Consider the following 19,146-nt stretch of genomic DNA (forward strand, 5'->3'; position numbering starts at 1 on the left):
GAGCCCCCATATTCACTACTTGTTCTTGGTGATACCAGGACAGAGTTTCAACAGAGAGAGAGCCCCCATATTCACTACTTGTTCTGGGTGATACCAGGACAGAGTTTCAACAGAGAGAGAGCCCCCATATTCACTGCTTGTTATGGGTGATACCAGGAGATAGTTTCAGTAGAGAGAGAGAGCCCCCATATTCACTACTTGTTCTTGGTGATACCAGGACAGAGTTTCAATAGAGAGGGAGCCCCCATATTCACTGCTTGTTCTGGGTGATACCAGGACAGAGTTTCAATAGAGAGGGAGCCCCCATATTCACTGCTTGTTCTGTGTGATACCAGGACAGAGTTTCAATAGAGAGGAAGCCCCCATATTCACTGCTTGTTCTGGGTGATACCAGGAAAGAGTTTCAATAGAGAGGGAGCCCCCATATTCACTACTTGTTCTGGGTGATGCCAGGACAGAATTTCAATAGAGGAAAAGTCCCCATATTCACTGCTTGTTCTGGGTGATACCAGGACAGAATCTCAACAGAGAGGGAGCCCCCATATTCACTGCTTGTTCTGGGTGATGCCAGGACAGAGTTGCAATAGAGAGGGAGCCCCCATATTCACTGCTTGTTCTGGGTGAAACCAGGACAGAATTTCAATAGAGAGTGAGCCCCCATATTCACTGCTTGTTCTGGGTGATACAAGGACAGAATTTCAATAGAGGGAAATTCCCCATATTCACTGCTTGTTCTGGGTGATACCAGTGCAGAATTTCAATAGAGAGGGAGCCCCATATTCACTGCTTGTTCTGGGTGATACCAGTGCAGAATTTCAATAGAGAGGGAGCCCCATATTCACTGCTTGTTCTGGGTGATACCAGTGCAGAATTTCAATAGAGAGGAAGCCCCCATATTCACTGCTTGTTCTAGGTGATACCAGGACAGAGTTTCAATAGAGAGGGATCCCCCATATTCACTGCTTGTTCTGGGTGCCAGGACAGAGTTTCAATAGAGAAGGAGCCCCCATATTCACTGCTTGTTCCGGGTGATACCAGGACAGAGTTTCGATAGAGAGGAAGCCCCCACATTCACTGCTTGTTCTGGGTGATACCAGGACAGAGTTTCAATAGAGAGGGAGCCCCCATATTCACTACTTGTTCTGGGTGATACTAGGACAGAGTTTCAATAGAGAGGAAGCCCCCATATTCACTGCTTGTTCTGGGTGATACCAGGACAGAGTTTCAATAGAGAGGGAGCCCCCATATTCACTGCTTGTTCTGGGTGATACCAGGACAGAGTTTCAATAGAGAGGGAGCCCCCATATTCACTGCTTGTTCTGGGTGATACCAGGACAGAATTTCAATAGAGAGGGAGCCCCCATATTCACTGCTTGTTTTGGGTGATACCAGGACAGAGTTTCAATAGAGAGGGAGCCCCCATATTTACTGCTTGTTCTGGGTGATACCAGTGCAGAATTTCAATAGAGAGGGAGCCCCATATTCACTGCTTGTTCTGGGTGATACCAGTGCAGAATTTCAATAGAGAGGGAGCCCCATATTCACTGCTTGTTCTGGGTGATACCAGTGCAGAATTTCAATAGAGAGGAAGCCCCCATATTCACTGCTTGTTCTGGGTGATACCAGGACAGAGTTTCAATAGAGAGGGATCCCCCATATTCACTGCTTGTTCTGGGTGCCAGGACAGAGTTTCAATAGAGAGGGATCCCCCATATTCACTGCTTGTTCTGGGTGCCAGGACAGAGTTTCAATAGAGAAGGAGCCCCCATATTCACTGCTTGTTCCGGGTGATACCAGGACAGAGTTTCGATAGAGAGGAAGCCCCCACATTCACTGCTTGTTATGGGTGATACCAGGACAGAGTTTCAATAGAGAGGGAGCCCCCATATTCACTACTTGTTCTGGGTGATACTAGGACAGAGTTTCAATAGAGAGGAAGCCCCCATATTCACTGCTTGTTCTGGGTGATACCAGGACAGAGTTTCAATAGAGAGGGAGCCCCCATATTCACTGCTTGTTCTGGGTGATACCAGGACAGAGTTTCAATAGAGAGGGAGCCCCCATATTCACTGCTTGTTCTGGGTGATACCAGGACAGAATTTCAATAGAGAGGGAGCCCCCATATTCACTGCTTGTTTTGGGTGATACCAGGACAGAGTTTCAATAGAGAGGGAGCCCCCATATTTACTGCTTGTTCTGGGTGATACCAGGACAGAATTTCAACAGAGAGGGAGCCCCATATTCACTGTCTGTTTTGGGGGTAAAAGATGCACCAATATAATGAATAAACATTCTAAAGCGGAAATATGCTCCTTTGCGGACAAGTACTACCCAATGCAAGTCAGAGACAGTGTGTCATTGGAAAATGGTTTTACTAGGATGTCATGAGAACATATTAAAGAATACAATGCTAGAAAAGAGGACTAATAGTGAAAAAAACAGATGATAAAACACCGTTACATCTGCTTGGGGATTACTGCGATGCCGCCTTCCAATGACATGACTACAGTACTGCCTCACCGCACGGTTTAGTGTACGTACTCTATATTTCTGTCCACAGGATACGTATCGCATTTTCTTTGTTATTTATCAGGGTCAATGACCATATCATGGCTTGTGTGAAATCGATTAAAAGCGCCCCCTCTCGGATATGCATTTTTTGACAGCTCTGCACTTTGCTGTCTTACGGCAAATTACATGTACACCAAGGAGGCGCCTTTGATCAATTACATCCATGCCCGATCTGAGTTTGTAAATTGTATAGCTATTCTAAAGCTAAAAATATTATTCAGATTATTACTATGATAATTATACAAATTGTATAGATATTCGAAATTTTATCCAGGTGCTTGAGTAATTATTTTTGGCGTATCTTACTACCTGGATATCTAACCTTCATCAACGTAGCTATTCTAAAGATTTTGAGATTCGATTCATGTCACTCTTAGAAACTTAGGATTTATAAATGGGAGACAATCCTAACATATTCCTAGCATCGTAATCGGAGTCTGTGGACAGACTCCTATAGTATCGGTGCCGGTAGAAACCAGCGGTTCTGCCAGATCATAACTGCTACCCGGACATAGACGTCGCTGTGTAAATAATAGATTGATAGATAAAAATGGCAGCTGTGTAAGATATAGCAGCTTCAAAGTGTATGTCGCTAGGGGTCGTTTTTGTGTGTGGCTCCAGAAGACTTATCCAGAGCTCATGTTGACATTAAAATCAAACACAGGCACAGACTGAATCAACCAAGAACAGATTTATACACGCGTCTCAAGATTAAGATGACAAGTAAAAACATTGATAAACAGTTAGTAGTCTGTAAAATGGTCACAAACTTAAATCTAATTCAAACGGCGAATGGAAACATTTCTAACATAGCATAAAAGTCCTTTGCGTTTAACCTCGACTTATACCTTTACCGACGTATAGAGGATCATGAGCAAACATGTAACTATCACATACATATCTACACGTCGGTAAAACTACTATTACGCCAGCTGCCCTTCATGACCGGGTAGTTTGGGACAATCCTCGACATAGGGAAGTCCCGCGGCAGGAGGATGAACTGACTGCCGGGCGGTCCAGCGGCAGGGCCCCGGGGAAAGCCCGTCAGTCCATCGGCAGGGCCCCGGGGAAGGCCCGTCAGTCCGTCGGCAGGGCCCCGGCGAAGGCCCGGCAGTCCCGCGTCAGGGTTGCGGGGAAGGTCCGCCTCCACGTCCGGCTGCGCGGATTTCTTCCTGCGGTACAGGAGCAGGAGCACGACGTCCGTCAGGAACTCCGCCAGCTCGATAACCGTCATGATGGAGATCCCCATCCACAGCCCCAGCTGCCCGCCGATGTCTCCCAGAAGGTTCTCAACCTGGCATAGGAAACAAACGATCAATCAATCAATCGACTAACCGATCAATAGACCAATCAATCAACCGATCAATCAATCAATCCATCAATTAACTAACTAACCAACCAACTAATCAATAAATAGACTAATCAATAAATCGATCAGTAATTTATCAATCACTCAACTAATCAACCAAGAATCCAATGACTTCCAAGTAGATTGACAATTGCCACTATGCAGTTTTGCATATAGAATCTACTAAACCTCATTGAACATACATAAACCAACTTTTAGATGATGGTCCAAGTGATCGACACACGTTGGTATATATGTATATATATATATATATATATATATATATATATATATATATATATATATATATATATATATATATGAAAGATAAAGCTACATGTAGACTAAAGCAGAAACATTACCTCGTACGATGGCGTTTCATAAATGTGCTCTATGTTCATGTTTTCAAAGTAGACTGCGACTTGGATGAAGCCCTCCCTGCAAAGTTGAGAATATCCTTATCATTACAGAGTAGATGCCGATATCAACGGTTTATGAGAAAAATTGCATATGTCAGGATAGAGATTGCGATCTGTCAGAATCGGCGATTCTATCGGTAGAGATCCCGATCGGAGTCTCTGTCAACAGAAACTCAGATACCTTGGTCATACCCACCCGAGAAAACATACATTTCAATGCGGAATGCGCCAGAAGTTGAGGGAGTTTTGTGTCTTCGAACATGAAACTGTAGCAACTTTGATTCCAATCTCCGAATCCGGTATTCGAATTTCTGACGGCCGCGCAACCGGCGTGCTCGAAATGCGTTCGAAATATTCTATGGAAGCCTGTGTGATAACCCTCCCGAACCCTATGTGATCCGGATAGTTATCACACGGTCCGGAACACCCGTATCAGGCCCAGGCATGACATAATGTTGGTTCTCGTTACGAGAGTTCCCAGAACACTCACCTCACTGCTGCCGCCGTTCCGAGATTCCCGAACCCCGTACCGTGTCTGTTCATCATGTCTTCAATAAACGTCTCCTGGAAATATTCACCAGGAAGTTAGTTTTCATGGAAGAACTTCAAATGTCTGTAGCAAAGTTGAACTGGTAATTTCTAACACAACAATTGGACTCTACCAAATCTTCGACTGACCAACTATTTTTCAAGGAATGAGGTTGGACAGTCGAAAATTTAGGTAAGGCCAATTTTTGTGCAGGAAATTCCAGTTTGACTTTGCTTCAGAATGATTTTTACCTACACAGATAAACTAATTGTCGACTAAACGGGGGCTACGATTTGCTCCTTAGTTATTGAGTCGCAGTTACATCAAGCATTAACTGACTACAAATGGTAGATACCTACAACCCATCATAAGTTAGACTCAAGTAGGTAAGGAAGGATTTCTTGGAATACACTCTCATACTTACGGTATATAGAGGTGCCGGCCACTCACCGAAGCCAACAGACGACGAAAAGATTGTCTCCCTAAACAAGGGTAAACATGTCGTTAATGTCATTTGCTCAAAACAAACCATCAGTAAACATTAGAAACAGTCAACAGGTTGTACATTGTCTAGTAACGCCAGATAGAATTTAGTACACTAGCAAAACTATTTGTACGCCTAATTAATCTCTTACTTAAGTCTAGATGCCAGACTGTTTTCAGGGCATACACAGGCTCTAACATAGGGGATGGGGTCTGTGGTAAAATTTTCTCGGGGCAAGGTGGCTTTGGAGCCGAGCAGCTGGCCTGTGTAGGCCCTGGAATCAGTCTGGCATCCCGGCTACTCTTACCTGCACGCCGCTGGACAGTCGCACTGCAGGGAACCGTTCTGGTACAGCTTCTTGAAGACAGTCCTGCATGGATCTAGGATGGCACAGGACATGAAATTCAATTTTGCCACGGTTCAAGTAAAGCTAATAGTCCCCACTGCGTAGAGGTCTTGTGAATATTACCCAAATTCCCAGTTGCAACTAAGCCACATCCAGGACCGCATTTACAGCTAAACCTTAACCCCTAACCGTAGCCCTAACCCTAACCCTAACCCGACCACTGACCCCAACCCTAACCTGAACCTGAACCCGAACCCTACTGAGGTCATTTACTTAGAGCTAAGTTATACGTTCGTCTGTATTTTTGTGGGTCAGCCGCTACCAGCGAAAGCTGCCTTGGCTGACCCAGTGTAATGACTTGTCTCATTGTGAATAAATGTTATGCTCTGGAAAACTCGCCTCACCCTTTGGATGACAGGGCACTTCGTTGTCCGGGATCTTGATGTACGGATCCGCGCACCCGCACCTCTCCACTATCTGCTGCTGAAGGCACGTCTTCTCGCACAGCTTCACGGAGTAGGAGTAGCTTTCCGGAAACAGCCTGATGTCACTTCCGTTCTTCAGCCGATAGAACCCCTTGTCTTTTCCGTCTGTACAAGGACCGTAATTTCCGCCCTTGCGTTCCAGCAGGGTCTGGAAAAGTTGCGATATAAGCAAGGATAAATCCAGTCATGAACAGTGATGAGAGGGAATATAAAGTCAGTTACGTTTGGAAGCACATTCTTCACACTACATCAGCGACACCTAACTGTATTGCGAAGTAGAACCATCAATTGCCCTCAGGAAGATGGCAGACGGTCGCCAAAACGTCGGATATCTTATCAACACTTCTGTTGTGTACACAATTTTTTATCCAGAGATTAACCAACCTACTAGTTGTTTTTGCACTAAATTGCCTAACCTGGCTCAGCCCGATAGACAATGTGTATCCAGGTGGTAGGGAGATGACCTCCTCCCGGCAAACTTACCTGGCTCAGCCCGACGGACACGGTGTTATCCAGGCGGCAGGGATATGCCCTACTCTCCGGCAAATTTACCTGGCTCAGCCCGATGGAAACAGTGTACCCAGGCGGTAGAGAGACGCTCTCCTCTCCGGCAAACTTACCTGGCTCAGCCCGATGGACACGATGTATCCGGGCGGTAGGGAGACGCCCTCCTCCCCGCCGAACTTACCTGGCTCAGCCCGATGGACACGGTGTACCCAGACGGGAGGGAGACGCCCTCGTCCCCGCCAAACTTACCTGGCTCAGCCCGATGGACACGGTGTATCCAGGCGGCAGGGAGACGCCCTCCTCCCCGGCGAACTTACCTGGCTCAGCCCGATGGACACGGTGTACCCAGGCGGTAGGGAGATGCCCTCCTCCCCGGAGAGCTTACCTGGCTCAGCCCGATGGACACGGTGTACCCAGGCGGTAGGGAGACGCCCTCCTCCCGCCAAACTTACCTGGCTCAGCCCGATGGTCACGGTGTACCCGGGCGGTAGGGAGATGCCCTCCTCCCGGCGAACTTACCTGGCTCAGCCCGATGGACACAGTGTACCCAGGCGGAAGGGAGATGCCCTCTTCCCCGGCGAACGGGTACTGTGTGTGCTCGTGGATGAGCAGCCGGGCTCCCGCTGCAGGGGTCAGGTCACTCAGGTACTCGTCCGGATCCAGGAATAGGGTCAACTGAAGACCTGTGGTTACACGAAGACACGTATTTCAACGTCAACTCAGGTCTTATTTAAAAGGTTTGCTCCAAGTTCAAAGGCATACCCTTGAGGTAAACGGCGTGTATCTAAAAAAAGACACTTCTGTGTACGTGTATGGAGGCATTGGTTTTAATGTGCCTGTCTGTTTGTCTGTCTGTGTTTAGCGCTTTTTATCCATACGATGATTATATACACGTCTCACCTCAGAGTGACAGGAAATGAAAGGCAAGAGTTCAGTCCTCTATAAACCTTGTCTGACAGCTGACAGATATTCCATGTCACGGGGTCAATGGAAGAGGCTACTAATTCACGAGCAGGTCTGTTGGTCTGTTCTCTCGCAGTTATACATTTTGCATACGCTATTCACGTCCATCATTGAAAAAATGAACAATGTACACATACATTGTAAATCAACACCTTACTTGCATCATTACTGAACTTCAATCAAACATGGCAATCGAGAACTGTAAATATTTCACGGAGGTTTGAGATCCTCGAACGCTTGTAGCATGACGTGGGTCTCACCGTGTAGCGGCCCAGGCTGTTTGGCGGTCCAGAAGGCTCCGCCCCTGGTTTGACCGCTGTTGAAGATGAAACAGTTTCCGTACGTTTCGTCCAATATCGTCACAAAATCCCTGCACCAAAGGAAAACAAGCATGATCACAATTAACAATACATTTAGCCTGGACGTCAGACTGTTTATATGGCCTACATGGGACAGCTTCTCGGGCCAAGATGTTTCTCAGGGTCTAACTCAGGGAGGTTGTGGTAAAATTTTGTCAGGGGCATGCTGGCCCCGGAGCCGAGGACCTGGCCTGTGTTGGGCCTGGGAGTAGTCTAGAATCCAGGCTAGAATACCTTCTACCCTGAACATTCTGTAAAATTGTTAGAAAACTAGTGAAGTGGAAAATGGGGATGGCGCTAAATTGTGAGGTTCAGGCCACTGCTACAATAACATAAGTTTGACGTCAAAGGTCCATACATTATGCATGTGCAATCAACATAAGTACATCAGGTTTCTGCTTAAATGCCGTTGATATCTTTACGCTCTGTCGGAAGAACTCATGTATGCGTAATGAAACTCACACGATGCGTTATATTTTGACTGTACATTCTGTTTGTCCTTCACATTTACAACATTACAAACTTGATTGCACACCAATTGTATGCTAAAGTGCCAAGTAGTTATACATAACGACTCTTAGATATACGCCACTCTATCTATAGGTAACGAAAACATGATAAAGTAAAATTATGATGATCAGAATGCACAGGAGACATTGTTAACATTACAAGTTTTGTCTGAGATAATCTGCGTAGAGCACTAGATACATATTGGCTTTGAAAAGAAAATTGAGTCAGGAAATAGAAGAAGTAGATTGAATGTCTATGTGCATGTACTAGACTTGGGTTAAGATTATGTTGGTTTTTACAATTGATATACGTGGGGCATACCAATAGAAGGATATATGATAAAATTGGCTTACTCTTCGGGGGAGCATATCCGGCCGTTAAATGTACACTCCTGTATGAAGTCCTGCTTGTCGTGCCCCATCTCGTTGCGGATGGTAGTGTTCAGGCTAGCGAGCAATGCAGAGAAGTTCTGGGCCTTCTCGTAGCTGACAGAAAGAGGCAGGCTCTCTTCATCCACCGCCAGTATCTCACCAGGAGGGACAGACTCCTCCGTGTCGTAGTACTCGTACTGCATGGGACGGAGAATAACAGCATCCCTGAATAGTTTCATCAGGCCAATCACTTGATAGCCAAGTTCTTTACACAGAACCAGTACACAATCAGCTCCCGATGTTTAAGTGACCGTCTGTCACCTTCCTCAGGGTTATTCGGTATTTCAGGTGATTGTATACTGGTTGTGTGTAAAGGATGTTGTTATCCGGAATAACAGCATGGTTGCTCAAGTATATGTTAACATCTTCATCTTTTTTTATAGATTATCAATCTCTAGATATCTCAGGTGGTATACAGAACACACTTTAGTGAATCCTAATTTTGAGTCACTTCCCTAAAATGTTTATTCAGAAGTTGAGCACACTTACGTCGGAAGTTGTTGTTGATAAAGGTTCAGTTGTCTCCCTTGTGCTTTGCCGAGTCGTTGCTTCCTCCCACTTGCTAGGTTCCTCTGATGATGGGTCCGATACTTTGACAGACTTTGATGAAGTTTCTGCTACTGCAGTAGTTAAGACTGGACCGTTCGATGTAGAATTGTGTTTTAAAGGAGAAGTCAGTATCTTGGATGTCCCAATTGCCTGTCGAGAATGTATTTCTTGTGATGTTGTGGATATATCTGTTGTAGTGTTTAGTGAATCAGTACCTATTGTTGGCATTGTCGATTTGCCACTGGTTTCTTGTAAAGTGTCCGTTGTCGCTGAAGTTATTCGGGACGTAATGGCTAGATGGTCATTATTAGTACTTGACACAACGTCAGACGTCATAGTGGTATGATGTGACGTATTTGACGTCATGGTGGTCTGTAGTGACATGCCTGACGTCATAGTGGTCTGTTGTGACGTGAGTGACGACAAGTTGGTTTGTGGTGATGTGTTCGATGAGAAGTTCCCACCAGTTGATGTGGCAGAGGCAGAGGTGGTTATTTGCAAGGCATTTGATGGCGAATCAGCACCATGTAAAGTGCTCGACCTCCTTGTGCTTTGAGAGGAACTGTTCAATCGTATAGTAGTGTCGGCGGTCTCTTCTAATGTCGTTCTTGTGGTACTGTTATCAGGCGGAGAGGACATAGTCTTCTCGTCTGATATGTTTGATGTCACCGTAGATAATGAGGAATCAAGAGACGATAAAGTTGTACCCTGTGATGTGTCCGAAATTACTGTCCTCTCTCGCACCATGTTTGTTGTGGATGCATTGCCCGCATGCAGAGTTGTTTCTGTTGGTGTGTACGTTGTCTGAGTGGTCCCTTTTGACACATTTGTTGTCACAAAAGTTTCAAATGTTGATCTAGAAGTATTTTGCGATATATCTGACGTAGCTACAGTTGTCGATTGTAGTGTGTCCAATGATAAGGTGGTCCCACGGGACATATTTGTCGCCATGTTGCTTTCTGATGAAGCGTCCAATGTTGTTACAGTTGTATTCTGTGTCAGGGTTGGTGTAACACTGCTGTCAAGTGTTGATCTATTCAATTGGGCAACAGAAGTCTCTCGTGACTCTGTGTTTACTGTTGAAGTGCCCCAGGTCGCATTGCTCTCTTGTGACATACTGGATGGTTCGGTGTTTGTTTCCGACGTTTCCCACTCTGTTGCCGTGATCTCTTGAAATATTTCTGAAGTCATTGCAATTTCTGTAGCACTCTCTGTTACGATGGTCTCTTCTAATGCATCTTTTGTCATTGCAGTTCCTGAAGTGGTCCAGCTTGCACTGCTCTCTTGTGACAGACCCGATGGTTCGGTGTTTGTTTCAGACGTTTCCCATTCTGTTACAGTCATGTCTTGAAATATCTCTGATGTCATTGTATTTTCTATGGTAGTTTCTGTTACGGTATTCTCTTGTAATGTGTCTGATGCCATGGCGGTTTCTGACGTGGTCCCCTGAACAGTGATCGTGCTTATTGTTGGGTCTAATATTACAGGGGTCCCTTGGGACGTATTTGATGTTACGGTGTTTGATGATGAAATGTTCCAAATGAAAGTGGTCTCTTTTGGCGTATTCGATGATACTGTGCTTGTCGATGTGTTCCATTGTAAAGTAGAGTCTGTGGACATGTTTGATGACACTGTGCTTGCCGATGTGTTCCATTGTACAGTAGAGTCTGTGGACATATTTGATGACACTGTGTTTGCCGATGTGTTCCATTGTACAGTAGAGTCTGTGGACATGTTTGATGACACTGTGCTTGCTGATGTGTTCCATTGTACAGTAGAGTCTGTGGAAATGTTTGATGTCGCTGTGCTTGCCGATGTGTTCCATTGTACAGTAGAGTCTGTGGACATGTTTGGTGGCAGAGTGTTTGTGGATGAAATGTTCCATGTTCCAACTGTCTGTCGAGACACGGTTGTTGTTAATTGGGGCATTGTTGTATCGTACGGTGGCGAATTGGTGCCAGGCAGTGCGTCCGACGTCGCAGTGGTCTCTGGTGGTGCAGTGTTTGAAGATGATGAGCCCATTGTTGTGGTGTTTACCGGTGATAGGTTTGTTGGTGGCGAAGTCTGTGCTGTAGTATTCGAGGAAGTGGTTAATGTTTCAGATGATGATGAAGAAGATGATAATAATAATGTTTCTGACGCGTAAGATACCGTAGTTGCCGTACTTGACATTCTAGTGACATCATCAAATGGGACCTCTGTGACTCTCCCTGCAGTGCTAGTGGGTGATGCTTGAACAATTCCCGTTGTAGTGTTCGATGACACTGTAGTTTGTTCTGGTGTCGTGGTTGGTGGTGATCCGCTGGTTCCCAGTGTAGTGTTCACCGTGTCCTGCTCCGTAGAGATCATGCCAGCATCTGTTATCCCTGTTGTCGCAGTTACATTGTTTATGGGTTCTGAAAACATCGACGATGTAGTTTTCATCTCTTCGGTACTGTTGTCCGCATCTCCACCCGGCGTAGTCGTCAGTGGAGTAGTCTTTCCTGTTAGCGACGTTGTCGTGTCATCTTGATAATATGAAGTGGATTCCGGTTCTTTTAATGTCGATGTACCACTTGTTGCTTCGGTGTTGCCTGATACACCATCTGCACTTGAAAATGTTGTCGCAACCGACACCTCTGTAGATGTAGAAGTGTCTGCTTCCCTCTTCTTTCTCCTGTTCTCTTGCGGTGCAACGTCTGTGAGGTTGCGTTTGGACCGTCTCACCGCGTTCAAGTTACAGATGGCAACGGCAGGAAACTTTATCTCAGGTTTAGAATCGATTTCTACGTTTGTAACTACCGGGTATGAAAAATATTTCACCAGGATGTCGTGGAAATTGTAGATGAAGTACGCGCACGCCCCGAGAAATAGCAGCGACCACATAACCCGACGGACCATCGATGTGGCCGTGCTTGTGCGGGGGATGCCATGGGCGGAGGAATTCTCGCGAAAGTTTTTCCACAGCCCGCCCAGGGATTTACCATCGTCCGCCATCTTGACACGTCCCTGCCTTGTACACGTCAGTACAACAGGTGATATCACTCAGGTCATGGTAAGAATTGTTTCACTCTATGCTCAGGTAAACATCATTTCCGCCACAAACTTGGGTACCCACCTGCTAAGACGTCCTCAGTGACGCTCAGGAACAAGTACATATTTTTGGCCGGAGAAATAAGAGGTTCTAATATTGTGCACGGCACTCGATTACATAGAAGTGGAATTGGAAACGATAAAACATGTAATGATAGGGTTGCGCACATTGGGTCATGAATATTTAATGACGACGAGAACAAAGGTGTCAAGCACCGTGAAATGAGGTTCGTATAATTACTGTTACACCAAACGCGTAGACCACTGCGGTTGGTTGTTTTTATCCATTGACGTCACATCTTATCAATAGAAATTCTAGCATCAACATGTTATAGAGATGTTTACGAGCTATTACAGTATCAGCCTGAATATTTAGAGTGTCTTTACTGTTATTCATGTTATCAATAAAAGTAGATTAGCTGCTTAGAATTATTAGACGTCACGTGCAAGTTGTTCTAAATTTTATCTGCTACAGTTGACGTGCAAAAAATTATTCTTCGTCATGTTGGCAGACAGATGTCCTTGTGTTGTGTGGTCAACCATTGTAATGAGTCATCTGTCACTTTTGATACGTTGTCAGCGTTGTCATCATAAACGTCATAGTGGGTTACTGTGCGCTGGCTGGTTTAGAAATTGTGCATCACCTGCTGGGCTTTGACGCAATACGCTTGGTCGTCACCTATTGTCAGGGACAACACTTAACTATTGTGGGGTCAGGGATAGATATTAGTTGTTTATGCATGTGCAGGCAACGCCTCTTCCCCATTACAATAATATCGTTATCATAGATAGGCTATAGATAATATAGCATCGTCAGTTGGAGATGCCATCCGATATAATCGCATATGGGTATCTGTATCTGTATCTACATAGCCGGTATAACTGGCATTCGGCGCAACACACCAGCTTCGCAGGCACGCGGCGCGACAGCAGCCGGTTATATTAAATACACTGAGCGCCCTGTCACACCTGGTCTTTTCATAGTCTCCAACCAGACCCAATGGATTGCAAAGACCGTATCCAACTGGAAGAAGGAGCTTGTAATACAATCCTTGGGTTGCGAAACGTACTTCCTCTGCCAGTTTGATACGGTCTTTATGCAACCTATAGATCTGCTTGGAGATTAGTCTTTTAACATCTAGCTGCAACCGTTCTGAAGTATATGTTAGTCCTTTGCACACCAGATGGTGCATAGGGCGGCGCCTGAAAAAGTAGTACTATTATGTGCTATTCTTAAAGTTTTGGTATGATTCGGCCGGGGATCAAACTCACGAACTACTGAATGCAAGGTAAGCACTCTTTCACATGTCATGCACTTATGCCCATGTGCTTCCCACAGAACGATCAATTGTAATCAGTTTTAGCTCTATGGACCACTGACAAGTTTATGTACCAGTGACATATGGTGGGGCTGCATGATGAGATCAGCGGAGTTGATTAGGAGGTTAAGAGGTCGGAAAGTCTGGTTAGACGTCAGAAGGAATCAGGACGAACGTTTGTGAACCTGTCGATCATTTCAGAGATAAGGGGATTTGTCTTGTACTATGAGACACGCAATTTCACACCATTATTGTATTTGTGCTGACACATAGATGGATAATAGACGTAGTTCGTATGTATTTCAGTCTTGGGGGATTGTTTCTCACGGCAGAGCAACCTGACAGGCGATTGCGCCTATTGTTCGTTGTCGTCACTAATACAAATATCATGAAATGACATGTGCACCTCCCATGGTGCTACAGAAAGGCCCCTTATCTGTACAATCATAGATACACTTTTGTCCTGATTCCGTCTGACGTCTAACCAGACTTTCCAACCTTATCTCCTCCAGTGATCTCATCATTTATCATCACCAGATGGCATGTCACCAGTTCGTCATCGTCGAGGATGCCAAGTCGGCTAGCTTGGATCACCCTGCATCACTCGTCCATGTCCTCCAGCAGCGTTTGTAGCTGTGCCGATGAGTCCGGTGTCTCTCCTTAAGCCCCCGTCACAAATAAGAAATTTAGCTCGGCCGACGTGTTGGCGAGCTTCAAATTTGTATTTTCGGCCGAAGTACGGCTGGCGTCCTGTCGATTACGCGGGCTTCGAGCGATTTTTAGAAATCAAAGTTGATCCAAATATTGGCCTTTTACCAGGTTAGTCGATTCTGACATCGTCCATGTCCAAGAGATGGTACCATCTCATGGGGGATTTTTAGTGTTCGACGGACGTCACCCGATATTTTTATTGAAAAATACGGTCGACGCTCGGGCGATTTTGAAATTCGGCGAGCTTCGGGCGATCTACAAATTCTGCCGACGCTCGCATGAATTGTGACGCCGGATTTAGGGTGTCTGTGAGAGTTGTTCGTCGTCGTCTGTCATGACGTCACAATACGATACATATGATGACCAAGAGATTTTCAGCACAGTAGAAAGTGCGTGTTACACATATGTACATAGCATCCCGGTGAATGACTTGGCTGTTTGGGGTAATATAACGTTACAAGATGACGATTGGAGGCAGTTTATGATAAAAGACAGTCGTGGCATGTGCTCTTAGGTACGGAAATTTTTATAAAGCACCCTTGTCGATTTATTCTATTTCATGCTAAATGAACCAGTCAATCAATAAATCGTCTTTATTCGTCCTCTACCTCTTCAGTACTGTTTGCAGTGATGTCTTAGTTAGTCATCTGACAAGTAAGATAGTTGTCCATGCTGTTTTTGTTATCCGTTATTTACATTGTGTGACATTTCTGTAAAGTACGTTCCGTTGTCAAGACTACTAATATAGTAGATGGCTATGAATCGGTTCAGCAGACGTAAAAGTGCATGGATAGATGTCTCTGCTTCATAGAAATCATTCCAATGCATAAGAACAGTAGTAAAATAAAAAGTTAAACCACAGGAAGTCCGTCTAGCAAAACGATATTTATAAAAGTCACAGCGAAAACAAAAATCAGACACCATCTAGATGGTCCTAGCAGGACTAAGCCATCAGGCGCAGATGATGTGTTGTCCCCATTGTCCGAGTCGTTGTAGATGATTTCCGGTTCTTCTGTAGGGACGCAGTTGAACTCAGGCAGACTGACGTTCGCGATGGGGACGTTTTTCAGAGCCGGTGGAGAGGCGCACGTTGGGGTTTTGTAGGTTACGTTTGTCTCCTTCATCCAGTTCCACAGGTCCACAAGGCTGTAGGGGGACATTTCGTACAACGAATATCATCAATTATTATGTTTATTGTTTGTGCATGTTTTTGTGTGTGTGTGTGTGTGTATGTATGTACGTATGTGTGTGTGTGTGTGTGCGTGTGCGTGTGTGTCTATGTGTGTGTGTGTGTGTGTGTGTGTGTGTGTGTGTGTGCATGTTTGTACGTCACCCCCCTCTCTCTCTGTAGTGTGCGTGTGTGAGGGTATATGTGTGTATGTTTCGCAATCTCTCAGTCCCTCTATTTGTGTGTGTGTGTTTGTTAGATGTAGCTGGAAAGATACATTGACATATTGGAATATTTGGTATTCCATGTTTACAGTTTTTAAACTGAGAGAAAAGAGGAAATAATTGAATTATTTTGTTTAATTTTCCGAAAGGACAAACAAATGTAAAGAACATAAGCGAGTCACCACGTATTCATCGTACATTTTGGCGACGCCCCAGGGGCGGAGACAGTTGTGTACATTGTTAACACCTACCCGCAGTTGCAGTGCCAAGGGTTGGAGGTCAAACGGACCTTCGTCAAGCTGGGGAGCGCATCGAACACACTGGAGGGGATCCGTGAGAGATTGTTGTTGTTCAGGGTCAGAGAGTCCAGTTTTATCAGCCCAGAGAAGGTCTTCTGTGAGACTTCACTCAGCTTGTTCCAATCTAACCAGAGAATCCGAAGGTTGACAAGATTGCCGAAAGCACCGTCTTCGATTTTGCTGACGAATGGATGGAAGGTTTATTGTAATAATTGTCATAACCCGCTAAGACAAGTACATTGCAGCCAAATGGCTGAATTGCGTAAGATACTTAAAACAAACTGTTAACTACTTTTACAAATTACAACTTACCATTTGTAGAATTTGTTCGATCTTACCCATATTGTCTAAAACACAATTGAACAGACTTAAAACACATGATTATTAAAACAGATCGGCCAAGGTCCACACCTGATCCTGTTGATGAAGAGCTCCAGTTGTTTGAGGTTCTCCAGTCCGTCCAGCATGCCGTTAGGGATGGTTTTTAGGCGATTGCTCCGCAAACTAAGCGTCGATAACTTCTCTAACGGCCGAAACGCTCCGTTGGTGATCTTTACAATGTTGTTCTGTTCCAAGCGGAGGTTATCGAGAATCTCCAACCCAACGAACGTCTTCGGCTTGATGTTCGTCAAGCGGTTGTTGTTGAGATTGAGGAAGGAGAGTTCGACAAGATGGCGGAAGGTGTTGCTCCTGATGATGCTGATGTTGTTGTAACTCATGTCCAGGTTTTTCAAGTTATGCAAGCCGACAAACATCCCGGAGTTCACCACGGTCATGTCGTTATAGGATAGATCCAGGTTCTCAATACTCGTGAGATCGTTAAAGGCTCCGTCGTCGATGTTGCGAATCATGTTGGACGATAAAATCAGCCGTTTCAGCGACGTTAGACCAACGAACATCCCGGAGCGGATGGCGGCCATGCGGTTGTTCTTCACGTCGAGATACGTCAGACGGGACAGCGTGCTGAAAGCGCCGTACGCAATCCGCGTGATGTGGTTGGCCGTGAAGTACAGCTGTGTCAGGCTGCCTAAGCCCACGAAATCTCCACTTGTGACTTCTGATATCTTGTTGGAATCGAGGAACAACCTTTTCGTGTTGAAAGGAATGGAGTGAGGAACTCTTGTTAAGCTCTTGGCCTCGCAGTGGACTCTGTCAGCATCTTCCAGGCAGCGGCAGGAGGCGGGGCAGGCTTCTACAGCAGAGCGCCGCTGTGCGAGATGCAGGAGAACTGCAGACAACACGACTCTCACCAGCATCGCAGCAGGTAGGGATTCCTGACGATACAACATTGCAGATTAAGTGTAAGGCTTCCATGAATATCTTCATGAGGTTGGTAAATCCCTGGAAAACAAAGTTCTTTGTACACAACAAGATGTTTGTAATTAGTCAACGCTTTGGTGACTGTCTGTCACCTTTATTGGGGTAATACTAACTGATTCTACGTCACGCTGAGGGGGGATATAAACGCAATCACGTTTGGGACTGCATTGCAGCAGCGACACCTAGCTGCGGTACGAAGTATAACCAGTAAGTATAGGAAGGCGACAGGCGGTCACCGTAACGTCGGCTAGGTGTTAACTCCCCGGTTGCACACAAAGAACTTTGTTATCGAGTGATTTATTAACCTGATGAAACTCTTCACAGAGGTTCCCCAGGAGAGTTAGTGGCTTGCCAGACTTGGACAAGCGCCCATCTCAGACAACAGCACCTCTGCAATGCGTTCGGATTGGAAAGGTCACCCGACGAGCCATGTATCAATTTGGCAGCTTAGTTCCGATCAATGAACCTACTTCTGTATAAATTATTCACACTTTCTCCCCAACATGTCTCAATTATCGCATGCTTAAGTTTCCTCTACTGAACATTATCGGATTTACCTTTGTTGCATGACCATATTTGGTTTCACGTGTAGAAGTTTTTGCACGACTGGGGTCAAGACAAGGTTAGTGTTGAACTTGAGACGGTGATATTTGACCTGGTGCCATGGTCACCGTTTTCACTAGAACGTGTTGGTCTTTTCACCTTTTCTATTTTCTGCCGAAGCTATGACGACCACATTGAACTACTAAGTTGCTCAGTTTCCACTAGAGGCTGCAACCGACGAGCGACCAAAGATTTGATAGATCGCGCAACGACCTAGATAGAGAACGAATTTTAACATTTTGTGTGTGTGTGTGTTTTGTTGTCGTTTGAATCATACTTTAACATCTGGGGTCATTTTCCAATTAGGAGTCATGATCAAGGATGACACAAATGCAATTTTGGTCGCTGTACGGTCGCTCAGCGAGCGCTGTCTGGTGGAAAGCAGTGTTCGTACAGTAGAGGTTGAGTCAAGATTATTTGATCTTATAATAGTTACGATTTTATTTTTGCGCCACTCGATTGGTCGAGTTTGCTGTTGAGAATGGCTAAGATTTTTTTCCAACGAAGCGTCTGCCAAAAACCAATCAAAGTGCCTTGCAGTAATTTACGAGGTGATTTGGTTGACTTGAAAGCGTGGGTGTGATTTATTAACTCCTGCTTTAAGTACTTCAAATTTGTGAGATAAGCCGAAGATGGCGGGAAGAGTCCACCGTATTCAGTTTTATTGTTTTCCTGTTTATCTTGTTGGTATGTAGAACATGAAATCAAATAAAAACGTTTTACAACATGATATTTCAGTTCAATTAAAGTAACTTTAACACAGATAGCTAGCCTGTTGGTATCTTCGATTGTGGAAGATGGAAGACAGACATACGGATAACGTCACTTCAGATCCGGAACTACATCGGTTTACGGCTATCAGTGAGACCAACGATCATTTCATGAAGTCCGATCTCTACATGACAAGCAAATACTAGAAAATGTGTACA

At 45.1% G+C, this 19,146-nt stretch overlaps 3 protein-coding genes across 3 annotated transcripts; all 3 read right to left on the reverse strand.

The window, feature by feature from the left end:
* Positions 1-2,459: 2,459 nt before the first annotated feature.
* LOC136426789 (acid-sensing ion channel 1-like) lies at positions 2,460-6,368 on the reverse strand. The gene is made up of 6 exons (XM_066415512.1): positions 6,102-6,368; positions 5,659-5,731; positions 5,292-5,349; positions 4,829-4,902; positions 4,282-4,357; positions 2,460-3,865 (listed from the first exon to the last, which is right to left on the reverse strand). The coding sequence occupies exons 4-6, from the start codon at positions 4,882-4,884 to the stop codon at positions 3,473-3,475; spliced, it is 525 nt and encodes a 174-aa protein (XP_066271609.1). The 5' UTR covers positions 4,885-4,902; positions 5,292-5,349; positions 5,659-5,731; positions 6,102-6,368; the 3' UTR covers positions 2,460-3,472.
* A 576-nt stretch (positions 6,369-6,944) lies between these two features.
* On the reverse strand, positions 6,945-12,477 carry LOC136427072 (degenerin-like protein asic-1). Its single transcript, XM_066415789.1, has 6 exons — positions 11,667-12,477; positions 11,077-11,565; positions 9,442-9,587; positions 8,875-9,089; positions 7,913-8,022; positions 6,945-7,372 (listed from the first exon to the last, which is right to left on the reverse strand). The coding sequence occupies exons 1-6, from the start codon at positions 12,475-12,477 to the stop codon at positions 7,080-7,082; spliced, it is 2,064 nt and encodes a 687-aa protein (XP_066271886.1). The 3' UTR covers positions 6,945-7,079.
* A 2,693-nt stretch (positions 12,478-15,170) lies between these two features.
* LOC136426790 (leucine-rich repeat-containing protein 70-like) lies at positions 15,171-17,564 on the reverse strand. Its single transcript, XM_066415513.1, has 3 exons — positions 16,706-17,564; positions 16,247-16,474; positions 15,171-15,749 (listed from the first exon to the last, which is right to left on the reverse strand). Exons 1-3 carry the CDS (start codon positions 17,548-17,550, stop codon positions 15,455-15,457), a joined length of 1,368 nt encoding a protein of 455 aa, XP_066271610.1. The 5' UTR covers positions 17,551-17,564; the 3' UTR covers positions 15,171-15,454.
* Positions 17,565-19,146: the final 1,582 nt, after the last annotated feature.

Source organism: Branchiostoma lanceolatum, chromosome 2 (genome assembly GCF_035083965.1).
Source record: "Branchiostoma lanceolatum isolate klBraLanc5 chromosome 2, klBraLanc5.hap2, whole genome shotgun sequence".
Lineage (NCBI taxonomy): Eukaryota > Metazoa > Chordata > Leptocardii > Amphioxiformes > Branchiostomatidae > Branchiostoma > Branchiostoma lanceolatum.